This window comes from Pipistrellus kuhlii, unplaced genomic scaffold (genome assembly GCF_014108245.1).
Source record: "Pipistrellus kuhlii isolate mPipKuh1 unplaced genomic scaffold, mPipKuh1.p scaffold_m20_p_2, whole genome shotgun sequence".
Classification (NCBI taxonomy): domain Eukaryota; kingdom Metazoa; phylum Chordata; class Mammalia; order Chiroptera; family Vespertilionidae; genus Pipistrellus; species Pipistrellus kuhlii.
In genome coordinates this window covers 18,396,351-18,408,939 of record NW_023425515.1, presented here as the reverse complement: position 1 = coordinate 18,408,939, position 12,589 = coordinate 18,396,351, and the positions used below count along the sequence as shown (strand labels likewise).

The 12,589-nt window shown below is 43.5% G+C and overlaps 1 protein-coding gene across 1 annotated transcript in view; it reads left to right on the top strand.

The window, feature by feature from the left end:
* RARRES1 (retinoic acid receptor responder 1) overlaps positions 1-10,882 on the top strand; it is a 29,158-nt gene extending 18,276 nt beyond the window's left edge. The window contains exons 3-6 of the mRNA XM_036444091.2: positions 1,714-1,897; positions 4,342-4,478; positions 10,180-10,242; positions 10,322-10,882. Coding sequence (XP_036299984.1) covers positions 1,714-1,897; positions 4,342-4,478; positions 10,180-10,242; positions 10,322-10,471 — 534 coding nt within the window. The 3' untranslated portion in view covers positions 10,472-10,882. The remainder of the gene's footprint in view (positions 1-1,713; positions 1,898-4,341; positions 4,479-10,179; positions 10,243-10,321) is intronic.
* Positions 10,883-12,589: the final 1,707 nt, after the last annotated feature.

Here is a 12,589-nt window from a genome sequence, read left to right as displayed (position 1 = left end):
AAACAAACAGGGGCGATACCTGGCACCCTCCCGTCCTTGGAAATGGCTTTGACATCAAAGCAGACTGTGTACGGGCCTGTGTCTGCCTTTGGTGATCCTCTTCCTGACGCTCGCCACCTCTCTCTCTCCCTCCGCGTTGAACTGTTTATTAGGATGTTCACGCACCACGGACATTTCGCTGAGCTCACCAGGGGAACAGTTGCCCGCTGGAAAGCCCACGAGCAGATCCAATTTTAATAACAGTTTGTTTCCTTGCGGGCTTTTTTTCTTTTCAAGTTTATTTTGGGTTGTTGTTGCCATTTGAAATGCCACCCAGTGTAAAGGACTGGAAACGTGAAAAGAATTCAGCAGCTTCACCAGCCACGTGGTCACTGGAGTTCTTACCTCGAGGCGCACGGATGGATGTGCGTGGGGCCGTGGCTAGTGGCCCAGGAACTTCCTCAAATTCTAGACCGTGCTGATGGGATTTTTCTGGGACGAGGCTCCCTGGGGTTATGTGTGACCTTTGTAAAAGGGTGAATGGAGTGAGTCAGACACCCGAGTCCCCTGAAAGCACCCCCCCCTCTCCCTCCACTGCTGTCTCTGGGTGGAACAGAAGGCTGATCCCAGAATGCTCAGCACGTGCACATTTACATGTAAACGCAGACAGGCCCAGCGAGGTCACCAGGGCAGTTGGATTAGTCCCATGTGGGTGACCTCTGCTCCCACTTCATCCGGATGTGATCTGAGTGCACTTAGAGTTAGTACCAAGCCAGGGCTTTGCAAGACAGACATGAGCTCAAGCCCTGGCTCACCACTTCCTGGTGTGGCATGCAGTAGCTTCCTCTTTAAACTTCAGCATCTTCATCTGTAAAACTGAAACAACACCGAGTTCATAGGGCAGCATGCGGATGTGGCCATTTTTTTTTTTTTTTTCATAGGAACCAGCTTCACCTTTGAGTTCCAGTTAGAAAGCCGGAGGTCCAGCCGAAACTGGTTTGGCTCAGTGGATAGCGCGTCGGCCTGCGGACCGAAAGGTCCCAGGTTCGATTCTGGTCAAGGGCATGTACTTTGGTTGTGGGCACATCCCAAGTAGGGAGTATGCAGGAGGCAGCTGGTCAGTGTTTCTCTCTCATCGACGGTTCTGACTCTCTATCCCTCTCTATTCCTCTCTGTAAAGAAAAAAAAAGAAAAAAAAAAAAAAGCCGGAGGTCCAACTCGGCATGTTGGTCCACAGCAGAGAGGGCTTGAGCAGGAAGTACTCACGGGCATCGATGGTGTTTCTTCAATGCCCCCAGCATTGTTTTTGGGGCATCCTTTTTTTATTGGATTTTTAGAGAGGGGGAAGGAAGAGGGACAGAGAGAAACATCCATAAGAAAGAAGCATCATCTATCAGTTGCCTTCTGCATGCCCCTACTGGGGATCAAGCCTGAAACCTGGGCATGTGCCCTGACCCAGAATTGAACCAGCCAGCTCTTGGTTCCTGGGTCGACTCTCAACCACTGAGCCACACTGGCCAGGCAGGAAGCAGGAGTTGAAATGACAGCAAAGAATGAAGGACAACTGTGTTCAGCTCTGAGCACAAAAAAAAAAAAACACTTTCTATAAAGCAAAGGCCACTACATCTGCTGAGTTACCTGCCGTGTACAAGGAACTTCTCAGCTTCGTGTGTTTTTGTAGTGGGGTGGTGAGGAGAAAGAACCCAGCTATTTAATCCAAACTCTTTATTTCAGGAAGGCGAGGAACATTTGGGGAAATGTTCCGCTCAAGTGCTTTTCAAGAATGAGAAACCCGGGCCCACCATCAATGTCACCTGCACGCGGTTCATGGAGAAGAGCCAAAGACAGCAGGAGGATTACCAGCTCTACAAGCATATGCAGCAGCTCAAAACCCCCTTGGAGGTCAGCAGCATACCTGGTACGGACCAGCTGATCTGGGATGTCTATCACGGAGTGTATGAAATGATGAAGTCTTAAAAAAGAGCGATCCTTTAAGTTTTTATCCCCCAAATGGCACTTTAGTTCAACCATAGAACGTGGTATACCTTGTTATTTAAACAAAACTCGGAAGTATGTTTTCCTGTTCTTCACCTCCAGCACAATGGAGGATCTGTTGTCTCCGGGACCCGGGCAAGGCAGGAGGTCTCTCTTCAAGGAATGGGTAGAAGTCTGCAACAGGACGCATATGTAGGGGTGCACTTTTCTGGGGAGAGTCTAGAACCTGGAGTGACACTGCTAGCAGTTCCTGGTGGTGGCTCTGGAAACTCGAGGTGACCCCATCCAGGGCCTGCACTGTGCCCATCGTGGCCGTCCGTCCCAGGGCTGAGCGAGCCTTCCTGGGGGGCCGCAGAGGAGTCGGGCTGATCTTATTTTAGAGCGAGAGCTAATGGGCAGCAGTGCCATCTCTAATAAGAGACTTGCCCTCTGCCCCGAGTGACTCAGCAGAGTGCAGCAGAGCCCATCTGTTCTGGCACTCAGCAGGGTGCGGGCAGCATGGACGCTCAGCTCTTACCGGCAAATTCAATTTCCAAACCACAAGAGTCGTCTCTGGATCTGCGCTGGGGTATTAAGGCTGACATCTGACCAGCGCTGCAGCACTTCCCATCCCACAGCCCGTCACAGCTCACTCGTTCGCTCAGAGACCGGGACAGACCCGCGTCCACGTGGGGCCCCATGGTCTCCATTCCTGAGCTGTCCATGCCCCGGCAATGTCCCTAAGATCCTCGTGTTCCTCAAGTTCAGAAGCTCAGATAGCTCTTATTGTAGCTCTCTGATGACTGAGGTGAAATCCTGTTGCAAATAATTGTGAAGAACAACTCAAATCCCATGTTACAGAATTTGCTTCTACTTAGCACTGCCTGAAATATATGGGCTAACAGCAAATACTTTATATAGTTATTTAGATGTGTGTGTGTTTTTCCCCCTCCCCTGGGCATTAGTTGTAGAAATAGGGTTTTATATATCATCCTTAAAACACAAATTTTAAAAAATGTATAGGACATCTTCTTTGAAGATTTGCCACAATATCACTAGATTTTGGACACTTTTTAGTAGCGCAGGTTAGTTAATAAAGCCTGAGTGCCCACAAGGATCGTTCTGTAACAGGCCAACTCACTGTGGCTACTATGAAATATCAAAAAAAAATTTTAACAGAAGGTATCTTTCCATCCACAAAATTTACAAGTTTTCTTGTCACTTTCAATTTAGCAGAGACATTTAATGGTGCTGTATATAGCCTGTCCAAGTATATAAAATTATCTACTTAGAACTGAAAAAAGAAAAAAAAAAGAAAAAAGAGTTTGGCTTCAGACGAAGCGAATAAAAACCATGGAGAGATCCGTGGAGTAGCCAGTTCCAATCTCAGCGAATTCTCCTGAGCAATTAATCGGTCCACAGTTCTGGGCCATGGTAGCGCAGTTTCTCTACCATTGATGTGAGACCGTCAAATCCATTTCAGGATATCCTTGCTCCACAAAATTTTCCTCCTAAAAAGAGTTGTCTGGATTTTATTATGTGTAAAAATTTCACGTTTTCTAATGAATTCATACACTTCCATTAGATGAGCCCCGTATCCTGCAGACGAAGGAAAGGGACTGAGGTGAAGTCCTTCTTTGGGTTATGGGACAGGGCCACCAGCATTTATACTTTCAAATGTCCTCACTAGTCACTGTGTTCAGTGTAGCTAGTTTCTCTTTTCCACTAATGGGTTTTCATCTCACGAGTCCACGATCAGAAATTACTTGCTAAAATGTGAGTTCCTAAATCACATAAATTACTTGCTAAAACCTGAGTTCCTAAGTCAAAAGAGGTTCTTTATTAATCACTGTATCCCTCCCTGTGGCAGTGTCTGACAGTAAGTAGAGTTTTTTTGGCAAATGTTTGCTGAATGAAAAAGATTGCAGGTACAAAAACAATGCCACAGGGAAAAAAACCCTGATTGATGTGTTAAAAAGTTTTAGAAATGTTGCCAATGCATTTACCAGAAATGGACAAAGATGGCAGGCAGATTGGCAGAGAACTTCCTATGACTGTAGACCCCAAACCAGGTTATGTGCTGACGATTACTGAGATGTTTTGATCTAACTATGAAAAGGCTTCTCAACTTACAAGATATTAGATTAATTCTGAGCATCATTATAGCTTCCTTAGCATTTATATAGTACAGCACACAGCCACGAAACTGTCTTATAGCAACTTGAAGCACGTAAATCTCAGTATGATGTAGAAAGATACAAATATTGCTAAATGCCTTGCTGTGGGAGAGATGACTGATATGACTAAGCCCTGATTTAATTGCTGAAATCTCTGAAGTTTTGTTCCCAAAATGCTCAATACCATTTTTTTTTTTCTGTGTGTTCTCAGACAGTCATGGACATATTGATCCCTCTCTTATACCCATCTGGGACTTAGCTTTTCTTGGCAGCTCGTACGTGATGTGGGAAAAGACAACGCAGTTCTTACACTACTACATGGCACAGCTCAGCAGTGTGCAGCAGTGGGTAAGAAAAACGGAAAATTAACTTGTGCCACAAGAGATAAAACCAAATGCAGTGTGCTTAGACTACATTGATGGGAGTTTCCAATTTTACGGCAAGAGTTTTAATTGCATTTCACTCATCCAATAAATATTCGAATGCATGCAATGGGCCAGGCATGGTATTAGGGACGGATATAGCAGTGGACAGAAAACACAGGGAGGTGAATTCTAGTGAGGGAAGACAGTGAACAGATGAACAAGCAAAGATGTATCAAATGGTGGTGAGTGCTGTGGAGAAAAATCAAGTCTAGTCTAAAGGAGGCCCCTCTGAGTTGAGCAGAAGCGACACTGGAGCAGAGGGAGAAGTGAGAGAGGGCCTGCTTCCACAAGAAAGAGGACTTCCTGGTGTGGGCCGATGAGTTGGAGAGAGATCAGCGGAGCCAGTGTGGCGGAAACGGTGAGGGAGAGTGGGCCAGGAGGGGCCAGTTCATGTCAGGCCCGGAGGCTGTTAGATCCCTCTCTCTCTCTCTCTCTCTCTCTCTCTCTCTCTCTCTCTCTCTCTCTCTCTCTCATTATGCAACGTTAGCTTAGGAGTGACATGATCTGACTTACAATAGGATCATTCTGGCTGCTCTGTTGAGAACAGATTGTACAGACGAGAAGGTGGAAGCAGGACGGCCAGTAAAGCATTGCAATAATCCAGGCACGGCCTGGCGGGAGTCTGGGCCAGGGGGTGGCAGTGCAGGTGGTGAGACAGTTGGACTGAGGATACATTCTGAAGACTGACTGAAATAGTATTTGCTGATGGGTTGGGTACGGACAGCAGAGGGTGAGAAAGCTTGAGGGTGATTCTGTAGGATGTTGGCCTGAGTAACTGGAGAGAGAGATTTCATTAACTGATTGAAGAAGCCTACAGAAAAATAGAATTGGGGAGAAACTAGCTTGATGTGGGACATACTAAATTCTATGTCCAAGTAGAGAGTTCACGTAGTTATCTGTACATAATAGTCTCAGATACAGGGAAGGGTCGGGGCTGGACTCGCCACCCTGTAGGTGTTTTTTTTTAGGCCATGAGACCGGATAGCACAGAGAATGAGTGTTACAGAGAAAAGAAAAGAAGTTACGTAAGGATTGAGCCCTGGAACACTTCTAACAATAGAGGCTGAAGACAGAAAAAGTGTTTCAAGGATGAGGATCAACTGATTGTATCAAAAGCGGATGGAAAGTCAAGTGAGACGAGGACTGAGAATTAACCATTTGATTCAGGCAGTGGGAAGTCAATGGGGAGCTTACCACGCTGTCTTTACGGCACAGCATGGGCAAAGCCTGACTGGGGTGGGCTCGGGAGAGAATAGGGGGAGAAATGGACATTCCATCTCTTTTTAAAGTTTGGCTATAAAAGGAGCAAAAGAAAGGGAAGGGCTGTAGCTGGAGGATGGGCAAGTAAAGAGTTGAAAGAATGTTTATTTCAGTTGTATTTTAGGAGATTTACCAGGTTTATATGTTGATGAGAAAAATGCAGGAGAGGGGGCAAAACGGATTTGGAAGAACAAGATTGTTGGCGTTAATCTCTGAGCAGGCAAGAGCAGGTACGATCAATCCAGATGATCTGAGGCAGGACCATGGAGAGCGCACAGGGCAGGAGGTGGAGAAGAGAAACTGAGATGCTGGAAGGAGGGCGGATGGCATGATGGTAGATGTGGAAGTTCTATTTCAATGGCTTCTGTCTTCTAAGTGAAAAGTGAGGCAGCCACCAGCTGCGAGTAAGCGTGAGACAGGTTTGGGAGTGCGAGGATGTCAGCATCACAGGCTCTGCAGGCCCCGGGGAGATCTGTGATCGTGGAGTTAGAGGAGGACCAGTCCCTCTCGGCTGGGTGGCGAGGGCATGGAGTGAGCCAGGGTTGGAGTTCTTGTCAGCCAAGTGTGATGCAGAGAGAGACATTTCCAGGGTAAACAGAACTAAGTACTGTGAGAGGCAAGCTGAGCTGACCGTAAGTACTCTAGTCAATGTCTAAAACTCACTTCCTTGGTGCCTGCACCCATGGAGGGATCCTGCACTCCTGCGAGTGTAAGGCACTGCCCAGCATCACGTCAGCACTAGGAATGCCCATAACACGCTGGTGGGCCTTCCAGAGGCCACCTGTTGGCAGGACAACTACATACATAGTTTTCCTCTTCACTCATCAAAATGAACAACTTCTTTCCCTTTAAATAGTACTTTTTAAATAGAAATTACCACTGAATTGATTGTTTCTATATAACTAGATAAAACCTTCTCCCTCTTTCTCATCTCCCAAGACATTTCTATCCTTAATATTAGTCTTCCATCCTGAGAAGTCAGGGGAAACTTTGTTTACAGTGTGGAAGGCGGAGCCACGATAATGAATTCAAGGACATAATGAGAGGAAAACTCAACAGGGGCCAATCAACACAGAGACAACAGAGAGAAAATTAGGATCTTTAAATGTCAGGGTTCCCCTTTCTCCTACAGTTGTGTATGACACAATGCCAAACTAAGTGCCAGGACATACCACAGTGCAGGAACAGCCCGTTTCTCTTCTGTTCTAGCCAGGCCCGTCATCTGTCTATCCATGTCCCTCAACCGCCCTGCAAGTGGGAAAGTAGGAACAATGGAGTCATGGAAAACAAAAATGCTGGTTCATCAGAAACAGTGTCCCAGATGAGGAGCTTGAGTTTCTTGCATTGCGGGGTTTGGGTTTTAGATGAATAAGTGAATATGTCACTGACTTGCTGGGTCACCCAAGACAAATTCACTTCATCTCTTAGGGCCCATTAATGGAGGATTTACACATTTACTGAAGTCCTTGAAGCTAGCATAAATCTAAATCACTGAATTGGGAAATTTGGGTTTCAAGGTTGATGACCCATTTCAGCTTAGAATTCTCTTACGGTATTTTTAAACTCTGCCATTCGGTGGCCACTAAAGATTCCTGTGATCTTTCAGCAAAAGAAGCAACGTAACAACAAGCAATGATTTTCACTGCATTTTAGAGAGAGGGGAAGGGGAAGAGGAAGAGAAAGAGAAAGAGAAACAGAGTGGTAGCTTCCCACATGCTCCCCAACCACAGTTCCTGACTGGACTGAACCTGCAACCTGGGCATTTGCCCAGACTGGGAATCAAACCCGGAACCTTTCAGTGTACAGAATGACACTCCTACTGACCCACACCAGCCAGGGCAAACAATAATTTTTATTTTATTTTGCTAATCCTCACCTAAGGATATTTTTCCATTATTAGAGTAGAAGGTGTGGGAGAGAGAGAAACATAAATGCTCCTGCACACACCCTGACTGGGGGCCAGGGATAGAGCCTGTAACCAAGGTACATGCCTTTGACCGGAATCAAATCCACAACCCTTCAGTCCACAGGTCAACACTCTATCCACTCAGCCAAATCAGGTAGGGCAAGCAACAATTTTTAAAAAGTCACTAAGATCTGAAGATCTAGGTACTGTCCCAAGAGACTAGAAGCAGGATGACAGGGCTGATAAAGCAACGATCATCCAGTGCAGAAACAGCAAGTGACTGTAGGCGCTCTGTGGCCCTTGGTAGCTTGGAAAGTATAGGAATTATTGTTTTTTTTCCAAATGCTTTCTGGGTAGGAATTACCATATTTACATTTAGGGTTAAACTCACACTTCTATGCAAGTGTGTAAGGAAGTGCAGGCTCATAAACCCACAGCTTCATATAAGCAAAGTTTGAGGGGCATGTTGGGTAAGAAAGGAATGACTGAATACAAATGTAAGACCATCTTACTGGCACAGCTACAGCTTTAAAACCTTTAGAACCGAACAGTGGATATCATTCCCAACACCACGAGGACTATGCCAAGGGCAGGGGAGATACTTGCTGACTAGAGAAAAAGAAAAAGGACAAGGACTTTCTTGCCTTTAATACGAATTGAGAAAAGCAAATCTGAGCATTATTCCAACTCTTATCAATACCAGACATTGTCAGCAACCCAAACCTGCAGCCCGTCACTATCAATCAATTCAAGTCCTGCTGTTGAAAGAGGCCCCCCCATGGCCAGGGCACATTACAGAAATATCTTATCTACCTTATTTACTCAGCTAAGAAGTCTACTTTATTGTAATAGCCTGAGCTTCTCACTCTCTACTAGAACCACTGGTTCTTCTAAGGATCACTCTCTTTTGGGGGGATTTGGGTATGGGTGGAGGGGGAGGGGTGGCACAAAAGTAAAAGGATACAAACAAAATACTTCCAGTCTGCCTCTAGGAAGATTAAAGTGCTGAGTTACCAGAAAATGACACAGAAAATCATCATCAATTTGGACTATAATGATTGGGCATTTTGTGACGATTTGGATAGATGCCAAGGAGATTATTTCTGAATAATATTAAAAATAATGACTTCTTGGCAGAGCTCCATTCGACGAGGACAGTCTAACCCTGGAATACCTTGCTGGCTGGGGTGTACTCTGTAGTTCTGCAATAAGCCCTGCTGTTTGGTTTGGTTTCAGGGTGTTTTCACCTGGAGGAGGAACAACCCATAAAAAGAGAAAAGGTCTGTTTCTGTGACCTCACTGAGGAGGGACTTCATGAAATGGTACCTGGTTTCCAAGCATTATAATAATCCAATTTTTTGTATGAAAAAATGGGTGACGCTGTAGCAGAATAATTTGTCAAATGGAGTTGGAATCCCAGTTTCCAGCCTTGCCTGTTTTGTGGGGGTTTTTTTGCCTCAAATCTGAAGAGAGCCATGATTTCCTTCAGAAATGCTATTTGCAAAAACAGAATAAGAAGGCATTGACCTGTAGAAACCAATTTGGCTCAGTGGATAGAGCGTAGGCCTGTGGACTGAAGGGTCCCGGGTTCAATTCCAGTCAAGGGCATGTACCTTGGTTGCGGACACATCCCCAGTAGGGGGCGTGCAAAACGCAGCCAATGACTCTCATCGATGTTTCTAACTATCTCCCTTCCACTCTGTAAAAAATCAATAAAATATATTTTTTAAAAAGGCATTGACCTGAAAAACACGTTAAGTTTAAAAGTAAAACAAAACAAACAACAAAAACCCCCAAACCAGGAAGTGTCAAAAATAAAATAGGAAAATGGTTTAGCTACTAATAAAATTTACAGAAACCAAGTGAACAAGAAGACTGCCTGTCGCTCTACAAATAAGCAGTGCACTGCTTGAAGAGGCAGTGTAGAAGGCAGAGTCCATAGATCTGGGTTTGAAATCAATCCCCATTTGTCACTTTCTAGCTGCAACCTCAAGCTATCTCCCTTGTAAAATCAGGCTTGTGAGGCAGTCAGAATTACATGAAAACATGACTCCAGTGCTTAGCACAGAACCTGGTCCGTGTGGCAGCCGCAAAGGACTGGCTGTCCTGCCCCGTGTCTGACTGCCTGGCATATCAGGGCTACAATATCAGCTTGAGGTGCATATGCATACCTAATTCCCAAGGTTGCCAAAGGTTCTCCCTATCCCCACCGACCTCCGCCTCCATCAATAACCATAATAGAGAAAAAGGTATAGCAAGACAGTCAATAGATTTTCATAGAACTCAATGACCAAACAATAAGAATGCATGATTTGCATATGTTGATACAGGATTCTACCCAAGGGAAACAAGGCTCAAATCCAAGAGACGGAAGGAGAGTCCAGGAAGCCACCCAATTTATAAGATAAGCCTTCCAAACACCTACCTGTTACACTAACTCTTTTTTTCCTTCCTCTAGAAAACAGACGAGGATGCAATTGATTTTGACTATACGGTCCTACTTCATGAATTCTCAACACAGGTAAAACACAGCATTACACAGACTTGTTTTTACCAGAATTCTTTGCAGCTCTTAATGTTTTAAAACCGCTGTTTCTTAGGAAATCATTCCCTGTCGTATTCACTTGGTCTGGCACCCGAGCAAACCCCTGAAAGTGAAGTACCACTGTCAGGAGCCGCAGCCACCAGAGGAAGCCTCTGGAACTGAAGAAGGATCAGCAGTGGCACCGACGGGATTCAGCAATTACTGAAAAGAAAGAAAAAGACCTGCTTATCCCAAATTCTAAACACAATGACTGTACAAAGTAGCCTGAGTCATTATTCTGGTAAAATAGCCAATGTCTAAGGCATCCTAATAATTCAGAAAGCCTGAGATGCACACCAATGAAAAGATGCTGGTGTTTTTAAAATATATTTCAATGAAAGCCAACTGTAGGGAAAATATTATCTGTTTAAAAGGAATTGTGCTATTTTTATGATCTTAAGCAAGTATTCTTTTATAACTTGATAGCTACTTTTAAATAAATGCTTACATTTCTAAATAAACTGTGTTAAGTCTATTTGTGGAGATTTGTAGGCAAATTCTGTGCTAAGATGGATTTAAATGAACTCTTAATATTGTTAAATTCATATTTTACAAATAAAATTAGAGCATCTCACAGTTAAAGCCTAGTGCTTGCAAACATGTATTAAATGGGACAGTGATGTAACTGTAAGCATAGAAAGTATTTACAATTTTAACTTTTAAGGACAACTTGGACCCAGTGTTGGCCTAAGTCATCTATTAATACAACAATGGCGGGGGCATTAACTGGGAAACTTACATGCATGTAAGTGCATAGCCCATGGACACAGACAACAGGGTGGCGAAGGGTGGGTGTGGGGAGGAGGGGGTCAATGGGAAAAAAACAACAAACACAAAGGAGGCATCTACAATACTTTCAACATTAAAATTTAAATAAGGGGGGAAATGTACAACAGACACAATATGTACATAATCTGATTCAGTGGAGTACCTACTTCCCCAAAGGTAGGCAGATTGGTCCAAGAAATGTAGCCACCACTTGCCTCTCAAAATTAGTATCACTTAATGGTTCACTTACATTTGTGTGTGAAAACCGGAAGCCAGATTCTTTGGCTAATAAATTGGTTAGGAAGCATCAGCCTTAAAATGTACCAAATCATTCAAGACTACCCTATCAGAAAATTGGAAAAGTTCACACAGAAGAGAAACAATTTAAAGTCATGAATTCTTACAAAATGAAAGATGGATGATACTGTTACTTTTTAGTAGATCTAGTTTATGTATTTTTCTGTTTAAAACCCCAACCTTTTACATTCATCTTCCCAACATTCACTCGACTTAAAAAGCAGTAAGTGCTCTGAAGCGATGGGAGATAGTCATTTAAAGAAAACATCACAGATTCCCCACCTGTGTCCTAACGCAGAGAAAATATTTTTCTAAAATAGCAAACTATGATGATTAAATCATGCCAAAACCAAAGGATAAACTCCTCTAACTGAAGTTCCCTACATAATGCTAAAAAATGGTGCCAGAGCATTGGAATGGCATATTCAATGCCCTGTGACCTTTAGCTTAAGGGCTAGAAGGGTTTCAGCTTTCCAGTCTTACCTCACCCTCATAAAGGCATTTTTAATTAGTGAGATTACACTCAAATATAACCATCACTCAAGCAGGTAAGAACTCTAAGGTAACCCTTTAACAGTTTATTTCAGTGAAATTTATTATGAAGGGGAATTATACACACAAAGACAACATACAAACACAATTACTTACTTTGTAAATTTACAAGACCCACAAAACTTAAACCTACTAAAAATTTCTCAGTATTACATTAGAACATCTTTTCTAACAAAAACTCTAAAAATTGCTGGTTTGATTTTAGTAATATTGATTTTGCTAGCTTACTTCAGAGGAAAATTACTTCATTGACTGTGACATAACATGAAAAACTCTCAATTCCCCAAGCCCTCTTTCATTAAGTCTAAGTTCTGAATCACTCTGAGCCAATGACAGTTATATACAGTATCACATTCATTTTCTCAGCCTCCTTCAGAACTTTAAAACATAATAGTACAAATAGTACCAGGATTTTGTCTACGTTCTATTTGATTCTACTCAGTTTCATTTTTTACCTGAATTATAAATTGTTAGAAGTTAAACAAGTTCTCATTTGAGGGTCAGTTGGAAGTTTCTATAGTTGCCCTTGAATGATAGTTCTTCATGACACGAGTTTATCACACCAATTTTTTTCTCAGCTTAGAACCTATTCTGTGACCTTCGTTGGCTTTCAGAGTGCTACAGTTACCTAACTTATTTGAATAAATGTTCCCTGGCACTTCCTTGA